This window comes from Podarcis gaigeae (genome assembly GCF_964106915.1).
Source record: "Podarcis gaigeae genome assembly, chromosome: 4".
NCBI lineage: Eukaryota > Metazoa > Chordata > Lepidosauria > Squamata > Lacertidae > Podarcis > Podarcis gaigeae.
Window position 1 is genome coordinate 81,463,656 of NC_139677.1, and position 15,385 is coordinate 81,479,040.

A 15,385-nucleotide genomic window follows, 5' to 3' on the forward strand; every position below is an offset into this window, starting at 1 on the left:
ATTATGAAAATGATATATAGGTGGTACATGACTCCAGTCAAGCTTGCAAAAATATACCATTTGTCTGATGATAAATGTTGGAAATGTAAAGAAACTGAAGGAACGTTCTTTCACCTCTGGTGGACCTGCCCTAGAGTTAAGGCTTTCTGGGAAATGATATATAACGAGTTGAAAAAGGTATTTAAGTGTACCTTCCCTAAGAAACCAGAGGCCTTTCTTTTGGGCATCGTCGGCCAGAGGGTGTTAAAGAAGGACCGAACATTTTTTATGTATGCAACAACAGCAGCAAGGATACTTGTCGCCAAGCACTGGAAAACCCAAGATTTGCCCACACTGGAAGAATGGCAGATGCAACTGATAGACTATATGGAGCTAGCAGAAATGACTGGCAGAATCCGAGACCTGGGAGAAGAGGCCATGGAGGAGGACTGGAAGAAATTTAAGGATTATTTACAAAAATATTGTAAATTGTATGAGTGTTAAGAAAGATGTAAGATTATTAACAATATGGCACCATTAAGCTAGTTAAAAGGAATATGAAGATAAATGAAAATATAAAAAAGGATAAATTTTGGATAAATATTATGCTAAAATTAAGCTTTTAAGGTTTGGGTAAAATTATCTAAAATTAGGGACACAATATTGGAAAATTATAATATAAGAATTGAAACAAGGTGATAAATTGCTGGGTAAAGCTCGAAAAACTTGGAACGCAGGAACGAGAGATGCGAGGAAGTCCAAAGAAGTGAAGAAAATATGGTTATTGGAAAATTATATGTTATTTTGTTTGTTTTTTCTATTGTATTAAGAAAATATTTAATAAATATTTTTTTAAAAAAGAATGTGACTTGTTCTATGCTCTCCTAACTTTTTCAGTTTCTGAATATGAGCCTTTTCTTGTTCATTGTTCTGCATGGACCTGTTTCTTGTGGTGGATGATGTTTCAACTGAAATTTCAGTAGGCTTGGGTCCTCTGCAATGACCTGTGAGAGAGTTGTAGCAACTCCTGGATCTTTATCACATGGGAAGTCATGGAACCTGAAAGGAAGTAGGGTTGGTGAAGTAGAGTTTTGGCTTGGGAAATTCATCTAAAGATCAGATTAGGGCTTATCCTCTACTGCTGTTCCTTCCCATCTTTAATTCCTTTTGGGAGACGGGGCCTTATCTCTCATTATTAAAACAAGGAAAAGCATTTGGATTTGCTTATGTGATGGGAAAGAAGTAAACTTAAGGCTTTATAGAAATCACATTTTCCCAGCTGTTCCATAATAATAATAATGATGTTTGGGAATTTTGAAAATAGAGAATAGGATCCTTATATAACATTCACATCAATAAAAATGAACCCTGTGGCTTCTTGTTCTTTTCCTCTGAGATATTTGTTATTGGCCAGTATCAAGGACAGGATATGAATCTAAGATGTAGGACCATCAGCCAGTCCTACAATGATGAGAAGGGTTGTTGTTTTTTATATTTTAATAAGAGTTTTTCACGTCTTCAGGAAACACTCCAACCAATGCTTTTAAAACTGGAAAGCTGAATCATTTTTTTTTTAAAAAAAAAAATCCTGATTCAATATGGTTTTGTGGGACTCAAGAGATCTGGGCTGTTTTTGGCTTCGTCACTAACTTCCTGTGATGTTAGCCCAATTGCTTAATTTCCGTGTGCTTTCATTTCCTTCTCTGTAAATTAGGATAATGATGTTTGCTTACCTAGCAGGTGTGTTGTGTGGGAATACATTAACTAATATTTAATAATATATATTGAGAAATCTGCATCAAGACATCCTGCTCATGTGTTGTTATTTGTGTACAATTGTTGCGGCCATGTGTTCTTCAGGGCAGAGATATTTTCAATATATTTGCAATTTTGTAAAATACCACTCTTTCAAGGCCACATCACTGTCTTGTTGCAACAATAACAAGTTTAGCAATCCTTATATCACTAGAACAAATAGCCATATATGCCACCTCAAGATTACAATATACGTAATTCAGCATGATCATGGCAAATATGCCTGTAATAAAGCATTCAGTGCTGGTATTTGAAGTAAATAACTGTCAATATTGAAGAAATAGCATGCAAATGCAATAATCTAAAATTAGAATAATCAGGAATTTCTGTGAAAATCTGCTGCTCAAGCTTGAGAAAACAGAATTCAGGGTAGGAGTCTTCCAATACTTTTTGCACATAACCTTTTTTTTCTAGGCATGAGACAAGCAAAGTGCGGATGAGACCTTAGTTCAATATCATCCATAGTATCAAGGGTACAAGACATCAAGAAATTCTGCTGAGCAAACCCTACTAAAATGAACAAGAGCTATGCAAAAGCACAGGAAGTGCTTCTAGAATGGATCATTTTGTTCTGAGTGTGTTTTTACATTGTTGGAAACTGAGCGTAGCTTCTGGAAAACCCAAGATTTGCCCACGCTGGAAGAATGGCAGATGCAACTGATGGACTATATGGAACTAGCAGAAATGACCGGCAGAATCCGAGACCTGGGAGAGGAAGCAGTGGAAGAGGATTGGAAGAAATTCAAGGACTATTTACAAAAACACTGTAAATTATATGAGTGCTAAGAAGGATGAGAGATTGAAAATAACATGGCACCATTAAGTTAGTTGAAAAGAATATGAGAATGAGTGAATTTTAAGAGAAAAATAAATTTTGAATAAATATCATGTCAAAATTAGGTATTTAAGACTTAGATAAAAATATTCAAAGTTAGGGACAAAATATTGGAAATTTATAGAATAAGAATAGAAATAAGGTGATAAGTTGCTGGTTAAAGTTGTATAAATTTGGAACGCAGGAGCGAGAGATGTGAGGAAGTCCAAAAAGCGAAGAAAATATGGCTACTATAAGATGTTAATTTTATATCCGTTTCTTTTTTTTTTTTGTTTTGCTTTCTGTTTATTCTGTTTTCTCTTTTACTGTACTAATAAAATATTTAATAATTTTTATTTTTTTAAAAAAAGGAAACTGAGCGTAGCTTACACTTGTCATGATGACATGTGATTGGAACAAAGAAAGTATTAGCTACTGAGAGGTCACATCCGATCATCTAATGCCAATAGTATAAAATGCCAATTACATGTTGCTGTTTTGTTTAGGTAGCTTTGCAAATGCAACTAGCTGCTTCCCACTCCTCAGGGTGCTTCCAGGCCACCTGCTTATAGAACATTCATTCTGATTTCTTTGCAAGGAGACTAGACAGAGTTGGCTATTTATTTATCTTTTTAGTTTGTAGGGAGGCTAGATGATGTCATATAGAAGCAAGTGTTCTCATGCTTTCCAGTGCATTTTCCCATCACTTCTCATACTGCAAGCGCATTTGGGGAAGCGCATTTGTTGTGCAAGCACTCCAAATCAACTATAACTGCATGACCTAAATTTGAATGCAATGCAAAAAACAGTAATAGCCTGGAAGCACCCTCAAAGTGGTACATGTTCATAGATCATTATAAGCATCTGTTACTATAGCATAGCACATTAAAAAAAATATCCTTGCTCAAAGATGAGCAAAAAAATAAGAAAACTTTGAACACCCCTTATAGAAGAAATTTTTCCTCCAATTGCTTTTGTATTTATCCTTTATCTTTTCCACATTGCAATAAAATAATGAAGAGGGGGTATATGGAGGAAAGAGTATTTTGGTACACCAAACAAATTTTGTAATTTAAGTTTAGAGATAGCCGACTTCTTAGAATAGCATTTACTGTGCTAGTCCATAAACCTATAACAGATTATAGCTATAATTAGGCAGGGCAGAGGTAGTAACTGTGATTGCAAGCTGCCCATCGTCTACGATGATCGACTTTAGCTAGTTAAATCTAAGCGTTGCTGTTAGTCGTGTTAGCTGCTCCCGGGGACGCTTCTGAACCGTCTCATGTTGCATGTGTTCGTGAACGAGTTCTTAGAAACCTAAGGCTGCGGTTGCTGCTTGCAAGAGGGGACCCCAGACTCCGCCTACAGAGGATCGTGATGATCTTGCCCTAGCCTCAGAAGCTATTGGGAACCACACGCCTAGGTACGAAGTCACAGAGAGCGATATTGATCTCCGGGATGAAACATCCTGGAGGAGGAAGTTTCCTCAAATGCTGATGTAGTTGCATCACTTAGGGGGTTGAGGAACCTCGGTCTTTTGAGATAGATAAAAAGAAGTTTTGGTCTCGGATTCAGTTGGGTGGCAGATTGGGCAATCCATGTAGCAGCTCAAGAGGAACGGTTGATAAGATAGGACGGATACCTTCCAGTTTTATGTCGTTTGCGTGCTTTCCGTTTGCGTGCAGATCTAAAACTGCAGCAAAAGATCTACCACGCTGATTACATAGAACCTCCACTTTTCAAAGCAAGACACAGTAGTCGTTAGGGAGGACCTGCTGATGGGGTATCCTGGAGACATCTGAATGGCCGCTGTGAGGAGCAAGCTCTTCGGGTCGATTGACTTTTGGTCAGTTCCAAGAGGGATTTTCTTACGCTTTTAACTAGTCCCCCAAACAAATTTAAACGGGCTTTTCACCTGGTTCACCCCCCCCCCGGCTTCCACTGCGTTGTGCGTTTCGCAATTATTCCTACGTTCAGTACAAAACCTGAACACTTCCAGTTTTGTGGGAATCCAGGGAAGACTATGAAAAAGGACAGTCTTTAAAGACGATTTCCAGAAGCATTGTACAAAAAGCCATATCCACTTTCTGCGAAGTCCACTGCTTAAGAGTGGCGCCGTTCTTGGACGGAGCTGCCAATAAATCCCTGCGATTTTCTATCAACCCACCCGCACGGCGGGATCAGTTTGGCACAGCAAGTACAACCAGGGTGCTTAACACCTCCCCGCCCCCTCCCCGCGCAATGGAATCCGATCTGGAGTGGAGCGTGCCAAAGACGAGAAGTCGTGCTCCTCGTTCCCCTTCAGAAATCTGCCGGCCAATCTTAACTATCTCACCCCAGGCAGGAAGCGGGGTCGGCCGAAGGTATTGCTGTAATGGGGGGGGGGGGGAGAGACGGACGTGTGGGGGCAAGTGACGTGGGGGGTGGAGGCGTGATTGGGAGGGAGGATATGGGCTGGGGAGGTTATAAAAGGGCCGAGCCCGGCAAGCTGAGCGCCCTTCGGATACTACCTTTTGCTTTCGATCCGCTCTGTCTGCGGAGGAGGGAAGGGGAGAGCGAGAGGAGGGAAAGTTCCTATTCCGCGGCGCCGGGGTTTGCCGGACCTTGGGCGAGAGAGGGAGCAGGACTCACTTCGGAGCAGTTAGTTTCCTCCTTGCAGCGATCGGCGTGCTTCGGATGGGCGGCATGTTTGGTTGGGGGCTTTCTGGAGCCGTGCTGGGCGGACTGCTGAACTGCTGGCTCCTTCTGGCAGGTAAGTGCTGCTGGCGGCGGACCGGCAAGTCTTTCTCTTCCCTGGGCGCACGGGCGCCGCTCCATCCTTTACGCCTTTCTGGATCCTGCGGACGGGGATCTGAGAGGAATCGGGCTTTAGGACAACGCACAAGAGAAAGGGGCCCTCGGGGTCTGCCAGGATCCAGCCAGCGTGTCCCTGTTCCGGCTCCCTCCAAGGCTGGTGTAGCGCAGCGCGCGGGCGCGCTTACCTTGCGGCACCTTGCGCTCGCTTCTCTAAAATGCGCTCGGTTTTTAAGCGACGGGTCATCATTGCCATCGCAGAAACAAGAGCGGGGCGTTGGAAACCTGTCAGGAAGGGCATCCTCCTTCATCTGAACAAGGGTTTTCCCCCAGAACCAGCTTCTTGGATTTTGATTGTCAGGCCAGGCTGCTCCGTATTTGCCGCCGCCGCCGCCTAGTTGTAATCTGGAAAAAGTAATCGCTTCCAAAATTGGCCACGCGGAATGGGGTCGGAATGAACGCTCCAGTCCTCTGGGATCAGGTCAGCCTCTCGGCACCGAGGCTTCTCCAGGAAGGTTCCTATGGGCTTTCCCCAGCCGCACCATTTGTATGGGGATGCGCGTTCCACCCCCTCCCAGTGGGCGAGCGGCCCTTCCATATACCCCTCTCTGCAACCAGCTGCTTGGGCTTTCCACGTGGATTTTTCGAAGGGTGCTCCCTTCTTAAAGAAATTAATAGCCCTCTCCAGTATTCCACTAGTGCATGCCCACCCCGCCCTTCTCTCCCTCTTAATGTGGATATAGTAGGAGCAGCTTGTAACTTCTGCTCTGATGCTCCCAGCCTTGCGCTGCGGCTGGGAAAAGAATTCGCATTCTGACCATCCGCCTTTCAAAGACGCGGAGCTAAAATGCCTGGTGTGGCACCAAGTCCGAGAGCTTCTTATTGGTAGGAAAATGCCAGGTGAACAAAACAAAGCAGAACTGGCTGGGAGTCTGGAGAATCCAAAGCTCTTCCCGTAGAAAGTGACATTCGTTTTCTTTCCTGACATGGGCTGGGATGCTGGAAGCTAAGGGTCGGCGCCATCCAGGCATGGGCTGTTGTCTATAAAAAAAGGAGTACCAGGGCTAGAATTTTATGCACGCAGGAGTTTCTGCATGTATGTGATTGTCGTGGGACTTGACGCTGAATTAAAAGGGTGATGAGTTTTTTCCTCTTCTGTGCCAACCCAGCGAAGTGTTTCCTTAATTCTAAGCCTAGTGTCTTGAAGGGAGGAACTGTCCTGGGTGCTCTAAAAGGACTAACTCCCGGTTAACCTATACATTAAAGCTATCTTCATTTTAAAGTACTTGACAATTGCATTTTGCAGTTATGTGGAGATTGGCAATGTGGCTGAGAAACCGACCTGCGGAATCTCATCATCACTGATTCGGTTTGGATTAGAAATATGCTGCTGACAGCACCGCTTTCCTTTTAAGTTTAAACTTGGAAATCAGGCTGCTTTTTGGGGAGCAGGGAGCACTGACATCAGAGCGGTTTTCTTACAAATAAAGCGATTAAGAGAGTGGTAGCATTTATATGGTATTTTTCGGTATTCAGATATGCAACCCAGCTCAACAGAAGTATTTCACTGGTTGAAATGGAGCTTGCTTCCAAGAAACTGGGATAAAGTCTACTGTCATGTGCACACTTATCTGAGAGCCAGGGCAATAGTAAGTGTGTTTTCACAAGTGACATATTTGTGTGTGCTTGCGCGTGCGCACACACAGTTAAATTGTGTCTTCAGTTCTTTTGCTTCAATAAAACTTACATTGGCTAGGATGTACATTGAATTGAAAAAACTCACTTCTGATTTGTATCTGGCATGGGCAAAATTCACATTGGCATAAATAGTGTAAGAAAAGTTCAAAGATGCTACTTAATGTCATATATGAAAATGGCTGTAGTTTGGAGCATGTTGCTGGTGAAGGCTATTAATGTGGGAAGGGAATCAGATCATTTTAAACAGGATGTAGGATCTATGTATGAGTTAGAGGTGTTGGAAACACAAATAAGCATCACTTACGAAAACTGTCCTTAGTCTCATATCTAGTGAACATTTCTTCTGCTTGATTTTTATCCAATAAGCAGCTTGTGGCTCCTTCATATGCTTGTGACAGTTAATGGGTGGGTGATCATACACAGTGCTATTCTATGTCTGATTGACAAAAGTTGCTGAAATCCATATATATATATATATGCTAAAATGATTCAGTGTTATAGAAGCAAAGAGTGAACAGAACATAAAACAGGCACCACACTTAAGTCTGTAGTGTTCTGCATTGTTGAGATTATTATTAGCAAGCAAAATCTTAATATGTGATAAATAAGTGTTTAAGAACACATGAACCTACTGGATCAGGCCAATGACCTGTCTAGTCCTGCACCCCATTCACACAATGGGCAAACAGTTGCACTCAGATCTTGCTTTCAGACTTTCCATAGGCAATAGCACTCACCCCACTTGGGATTCCTAGCATTTAAAGGCATACTGCCTCCAACAGAGGAAGCAGAACATAACCATTGTGACTAGTGGCCATTAGAAATATGGATATTCAGTTTTATCAAGAATATGCAATTGGTTGTGAACTGAATATATATTTAGTGGCCAATCCAGACTTGCTGCCAGGCATTGTGTTTAGAGGCAACGTATAACAACATGCACAGTTGCTAATGGTGAGCATATTTGTGAGCATCACACTAAGTTCACCATAAGAACTTGTACTGAGTTTCCTTTCTTGGATCCAAACTGCATAAAGACATTGGATCAGATTTATAGAAGTTCAGAAGGTTTTCTGTGGGTTGCACAATTCTAAGAACAATCGAAATAAAGTGATAGAACTTACATTCAGGACAATGTACTGAGTGTTTCCAAGAGTTAAACCAACATTTTAAACCAGTTCAGGAAGACGATTTGGGTGAAACAGGATTTAGGCTGCAATTATCTGTACATTTCCTTAGAACAAGTTCCAGTGGACTTACAGTGGTACCTCGGGTTACAGACGCTTCAGGTTACAGCCTCCGCTAACCCAGAAATAGTACCTCAGGTTAAGAACTTTGCTTCAGGATGAGAACAGAAATCGTGTGGTGGCAGCAGCAGGAGGCCCTATTAGCTAAAGTGGTCCCTCAGGTTAAGAACAGTTTCAGGTTAAGTAAGAACGGACCTCCAGAACGAATTAAGTTCTTAACCTGAGGTACCACTGTATTTCCAACAATATTATATAGGGTTGGCACTGATACACTTTTTCAGATTTCCCAATCTTGTCCTTAGTGTCATCAAGTGTTATTTGAAAAACTTCTTTTTCCAAGTACCAGGCTTGTTTTTTCCTATGTATTTCAAGTGTCTGAGTACTCTTATTTATGTTGCAGCTCCTCTCCATAGCATTAGTCAGGGCATCTCAAGTGGAAGTTTGTGTTCAACAACCACTGTGGATTCCTGTGCTAGGCAAGCGGATCAGAGATGGAGATTTTGTCATTTGCTGCTAAACAGAAGAGTAAATCTGCCTAACACAATGGAAGGGTAGATTGCTTGGGGTTGCTCTACTGTCCCTTAAAATGAATATTTACTATTTAAGTAGCATCCTCATTTATGTAGTAATAAAGTCAAATTAATTTGGAGGAACAGAAGAGGGTGGTGGATCTAGAGAAGCAAAGGTCACAAAGATATAAGAGCAGTAATATCATCAGGGCAGGGCTTTGGGGCAGAAGTCCAGGGCTCTCTTAGCAAACTGAGCAGGCTGGTTTACTACATGTAGAAGTTTACTACTTGAGAGGCAATTACACAGTACACAGACCATGTAAGCACCATTGTATGAGAACAAAATATTGGGGGAAATAAGACCAGTTTATGCTGGATCTGGAAGTGTGCATAGGAGTCAGTGGAACACTCAAATATCCTTTCCATGATACTCCTACACTCGGAAGACTTTTCTGTAATTGCAGTAGCTAGGAAATGCAATAAGCAGGCCAAAGGACATAAAACTGGTACTCATAAGTGTTCAGTTTACTTTAGAATTTTAATTAGTGGCAAGAGCTGGGGTTTGTATTTGTACACTTTCTTGAATGACAGCAAATACTCAACAGCAAATAGCTTCCTGTGGCACTGCATGCTATGAAGACCAGCAGCTGCTGCTGATGAGGCAGTAGTGGATAACTATGCTGTGTTCACACCATAGGTACTGGTATAGTATCAGTGACCTTTCAAAACCATCCTTGACTGTTTTGCACATTTTATGTGAGGTGCTGGATACTACACATTTGCTCATATTGATTAATGTATTTATGGACAGACTATGGTAGTAAAGAAAGTAAGTGAGACTGAAGGAGCTGAGGGTATAAAAGCACAACTAAGGCTTCGGTTGACAGACCTTATCTTCAGAGTACAATGAAAAGGTTTGTTTCTTTAAACTAAGGAAATATAGAGAAGACCAGAAATATTCCTACAAATAATATTTTTAAGAATTGTGGAGGTTTTGTCACTTCCTCTATAGAAAGTCAGACAATGGTGAGTGTATTTGCCCCACAGAATTCAATGGGGCTGACTGTCATTTCCTCTTCCTTCTTCTTTCTTAGAGGGTGCATGTGTCTAGGGATCTCTGTGTCACTTGAGAATTCGCATTACTTTGTCAATCAAGTGCTTCAGCTCAGTGGTAGAGCGTTTGCTTTCCATGTGGAAGGTGCCATGTCCGATTCCCAGCATCTCCACACAGAGCTGGGAATGCCTGCTCTCGGAAATCTAGAAAACTTCTGCCAGTCAGTGTATGTCAGGGACTCCCAAGCCATAGACTGTGGACTACCAGTGGACCACAAACTTCATTCAAGTGGTCTGCATCATGTCTGTAAAAATACAATTTAAAATCATTCATGATCTAGTACAGTGCCTTACAATTGCTACAACAGGGCAAAAAATCAGAAACGTTCAAGTGATCCATGGGAGAGAGAAAAAGTTTGGGAACCACTGACAGTACTGAGCTATTTGTACCAATAAAGCAGCCTCCTTAAGCTTCCTATATTTTTAATAATTCCTAGGATTCTTTGAGGGAAGTGAAGCCATGCCAATTGAAGTGATATAAATTTGACAGGGTTATAGTGTAATTATGCCCTATGTCTTCATGCAGCCATGTTTCAGCTGCTGCTTGAACTGCAGTCAGATGAGCTTAACAGAACAATCCATAGTATAGGAAGCCAGCATAATTTACGTCAGGGTAAGTACTGCCAGTGCAATTTACTCCTATTCCAAACTCCCATTTTGCCAATGTAACTTTTGCTGGGTTGCTAGATCACATGACTGAGCTGAAAGGAGTTTGGAATTGGGTACATCTCCTCCTGCCCTATCACATCCCCACCACACACCCCAGAACATCCCTTTTGAAATATACTCAGAGTCGAGCGAGAGGCTGCTGTCGGTTGCCATTCTGAGCTCCTTGGGACCTGGGGCTGAAGCCTGGATGCACGGTGCGAGGCAGCGGTGTGGCAGGTGGCAGTGTTGTGGTGCTGTGTGTGGCGGTCAGCTCAGTGGGATCCCATCCTTGTCGCCAGTGAAATATACTCGGAGTCGAGAGTGGATTTCATGCTCTTTATTCAGCTCATAGTGGTGAGGAGGAATGGAAGTTCCCCCAGAATGTCTGCTTTATATACATTATTTACACAATGGGCCTCAAGTGATTGGCTACTTCCGGGATTCACCTGTAGGCCAATCAGGTTGCGGATTCACTTCCACCTGGAGCTGGATTGGGTGGCTCCTGTGGACCAATCAGACTGCTGCATTCTGGACCCTATTGTTCTAGGACCAATCAGACTGCTGCCTTTTGGATCCTATTCAACTCAGTACATAACACCTTTTATGGGACTTACCCTGTCCTCAGCTGAGTTGTGATGGAAGACTTACACAGTGTATCTGTGGCTAAGCCGGGAGGAAAGACTTCAGCTGGAGATTTGCTTATTCCAAACCTCCAACTGATTTTGAATTTTGGATTTCTCCCTAAAAGGAAGCACTGTGTCAGATTATAGACTATACATGCATCATTTCTATTATTATTTATATACAGCCTGTTAGCATATTAATAATAAATAAACAATAAAAGTGTAATAAACCAGTTAAAACAATGTAAAATAGCAAAATGACAAAATACTTGCCCATCACTTTGGATATGTATTTATGAGCTGCATTCATACCATCACCACAAGGACAGTTCCCCAGCATTCTAATCTCACTTGAAATGCAGGCTTTATATTTAATCCAGGGCCGACCCACTCATGAGGCAAGGTGAGGTGACTGCCTCAGGTGACAGGATCCACAGGATCAGCAGATCCCAGTGCATATTTTTATTGCCCCTTTGTTCCTGTTGTCAATCTTCACTCTTCCCTAGTGAGGAAAGGGGAGCCATTTTGTGGCTCATCTAAGGTGCCAAAGTGTTTTGGGCTGGCTCTGATTTAATCAACAGATTTTTTTCAAATCATCTGCAGAACTTCATATGATTAATCAATTGCATTTTATTTAACCAGGTTGCAGTCCTGCCACCCACCTCTCCCCTCTCTCTCCAAGCTTCACTGGGTGATCTTACCATTCAGCAAGAGCAAATCACATCAGCTAAGAATGCAACTAACTGCATAATATTAAGCCATTCAGTGGGATGTTTATTACCTTTTGAGCATTCCTGTATACTCCCACTGACTTCTGTATACTAGCTCTCATCCTGATATTTAAAATAAATGAGCCTTGTTGCGAGAAAAAAACTTAGAATGGTGGAAATTAGAGATTCCTATTAAGAAATGTTGATCACCCTCCTACCTATGTAAGAAGCATTTCTTAATGTATACAATATATACTCCAGTAGCGCTGGTTTGATTGAATTGCTCACTTTGGCTAGCAGGTAATCGTAAAAAAATAATGTACGGCATGTTTAATGAGCCTTAAAAACTTCGTGGAAATGATTTGTAATAGAGATCTTCATTGCCCACTGAAGAAATCTTAGATTCATTAGGTTTTAAGCTCTGTGTCTACTGCAGTTTGAAAAGATAAATACATTATTCTCATTAATGACTTCAGTAAAGGTTACTCAGTGTATTAATGGGGTGTCTGTTCTAAATGGTTTTTAAAAATTGACTGGGCTTCCCTATGGAGAGATGAATAGTTGCCTGAGGCAGTAACATGGTGCATCAGTTAAGTGAAGAGCCAGAAGTCTGTGGCTTCAATATAGTTATGTACCCATCTTTTCAGATTACTAAGCAATAAGCAAAATATGGTAATCCTCCTAGGTCAGGGGTCTGCAACCCGCGGCTCCGGAGCCGCATGTGGCTCTTTTACACCTTTGCCGCGGCTCCGGGGCGCATACTAGCGAGGGGAGGAGGCGCATTGTGCGCCCCAACACTCCCCACTGTGGTGGGCGCTGTACTGGCTTTGACGTCGCATGGGGGCAGTGTGTGCGTTAGTCACACACCGTCCCGACGTCACCTGCCCGCCCGCCCGCCCGCTACATTGTAAGCTGGTCACTGTTTTGAAGGGGAGTGAAGAACACACACACACAAAAAGGTAACTTGTTAATTTAACGTTTATTTCTATGAGGAGGAGTAATTCTGAGGGGTCAAACAAAGAAATAATAATAAAAAGTGACAAAAAAGTTATTTTTATAATGACGAGTTTTGCGGCTCCCAGTTTTTTTTTCCTTCGGAAATGGGTCCAAGTGGCTCTTTTTTTCTTAAAGGTTGCAGACCCCTGTCCTAGGTAGAAATGAGTTGCTATTTGTTGTGTGGTTGCAGTATGAATTCTAAGCACACCAAGAAACTTTTAACTGCCACAAGACACTGGTCTTTTTGTAGGTCCAACCATGAGGCAAGCTAAGCAGTGGTGCAGTTGTGTGATTTTAAACTTTGTATGTCATTTAGGAAGCCTATTTATATGGTAATGTGTATAACTTTCCTTCCTTGTGGCATTTGGGGGCCCTCCTGAGTAGGGTCCTAGACCTCTGCCCCCAGTTTTGTTCTGATGGAACCATTCAAGTTGGGAGTCATTCATTCTTTGGAAACTGTCTACCAACCTGGGGAAATGGGATGGTAGTGCTTTGTTTACAATTCTTTGTTTACTACATGGTTGGAGACTACAGTCTACAGCCTTTTCTCCTAGTTGGTACTAAGTTCTGATCATACTGTACTTGTTAGTCCCTTCCCACCTATTGTCTATGTCAGTGAATTGTGATAGAATAAATCAATGCTACAAAGCCCCTTCCCCTAGTTTCCCAATGATAATGAGTGGATAGCTTCAGTGAAAGATCATGATCACAAATTAATGCAGATATAAAATAGAGTATATTTGAGTGTTGACTCTTTATAAGTGTAGGGGGTGGGGAAGCAGCTACAGCTCTCTGAAGTGTTTCAGGCTGAATTCAACCTCTAATGTGTTGAGAACGCTTGTATATGTTTTAAAGTCAATTCTGTATTAATTAAGAATGAATCAAAGCCCATTTTAAGGGCTTTCTTGAATTGATATATTGTAGCAAAATTCATCACAATCAGCCAGCAGGTGTATTTATTTCCAAATTTACATTTTATTTTAACATCCATGTTCAGACTAAAGTGTGTGAATTCAAGCTATTATTCTGACTCTGCTGCCAGGTCAGGTGCACACTGCTGCCCCTTGCTACTGTATGGAAGTAAGCTTTATTGAACGTACGGGATTCAGGTGTAAATAATTTAAAATATGTGTGGCTATATATTTCTGTGTCTGTGTATACAGGTGTTTGACTCTGTTTTTAAAGGACATGGGCACCTCCAGACTTTCAGTGTTTGGGGATGGGATTCAGTCATTGTGCAGTTAAAGTTGATTTGATTTTCTTGTGCAACAAACTCGCTTCTCAGACCTTTTGTGATAAGGAAAGTGATGGGGAAATACCTTTGAATGTGTGGGATAACAATTGCAACATTGTATAATTTTCCTCCCAACAAATCCAAGTGAATGCTCAGTAAACAACTGGCCTTGTTTAACCTCCCTGCAAACTTGGGCAAACAAATCAGAATGAATGATCAATAAAGAAGTTATCTGGAAGTGACCGTGGTGGTAGTAATGTGTATGTCAAATTTCAAAGGATCTTGCTCTAGTTAGTCAAAGATGTAAAAGTAACTTTAAAATACCTTGACCCATTGGATGGGGAAAATCAATGGCACTTAGCAATTGGTGTGTGCTGCTCCATGCAAAAGAGATCTGCCAAGGAGAACCTATTTAGCCTTGGCTGAATAATTAACTCACATTCAGATACCTGGGAAGATTGCGCTATGGCTCACAAACACACTTTACAGAAAGGCACCTCCCCTTTTAGAAGCTGCTTTGCCTTCATTACACAGGAATCCAAATCTGCTATTTATCTAAAGTACACACAGCTCCATTGGCCCTTCTTTCCTGTCATATTTTCTTTTAATCACAACAACAACAACAACATTAAATTAAATTAAATTAAATTAAATTAAATTAAATTAAATTAAATTAAAAAGTGAACACTTTTGTCAACACTGTGGCAAAATTATGCCGGACAGCTTTAAATACATGTCAGGATATTGTAATATTGTTAATCGTTTACAGAGGTTTTATAGGAAGCGATTTATAAATGGAATAAATTAAATAAATAAAAATATTCAAATGAGCATTTGCCTTGTTTGTTTGCTATGTTCCACCCACACTCTGTGCTCTTTTTCCAGCCCCGTCTCTCTGGCACGTCCATATCATTCTCAGGTCCTTCTCACTGTCAAGCATACACCTCCCCCTTCCTCCTTCTTACACACCCAACTTCATATCGCTTTTGCCTGCTTCTATTCCTGTCCTAAAGACTGTACCCTAAGCCCTTCTCCTCTCTCACACTTTTACACACAATCTCCTTCATTATCAGTGGCAGACCTTGGGATTTCAAAATTTGCCCCCCCCCCCAGCTCTTGGCTTCCGTTACATCATAGTTGTGTCAGCTCCTGTGTCTCCCCAAGGCTTTGCACCCAGTGCAACCGAACAGATCATGTTCCCCTAAA

At 41.7% G+C, this 15,385-nt stretch overlaps 1 protein-coding gene across 7 annotated transcripts in view; it reads left to right on the forward strand.

Annotated features, from left to right (window-relative positions):
* Positions 1–15,385, forward strand: part of FLT1 (fms related receptor tyrosine kinase 1) — a 147,014-nt gene that overhangs the window by 35,515 nt on the left and 96,114 nt on the right. The window contains exon 1 of one of the 7 annotated variants that reach the window (XM_083736104.1): positions 5,093–5,360. The exons of the other annotated variants lie outside the window; for them this stretch is intronic. Coding sequence (XP_083592230.1) covers positions 5,285–5,360 — 76 coding nt within the window. The 5' untranslated portion in view covers positions 5,093–5,284. Of the gene's footprint in view, positions 1–5,092; positions 5,361–15,385 lie in introns of those variants that run through there. 7 annotated transcript variants of the gene reach the window in all.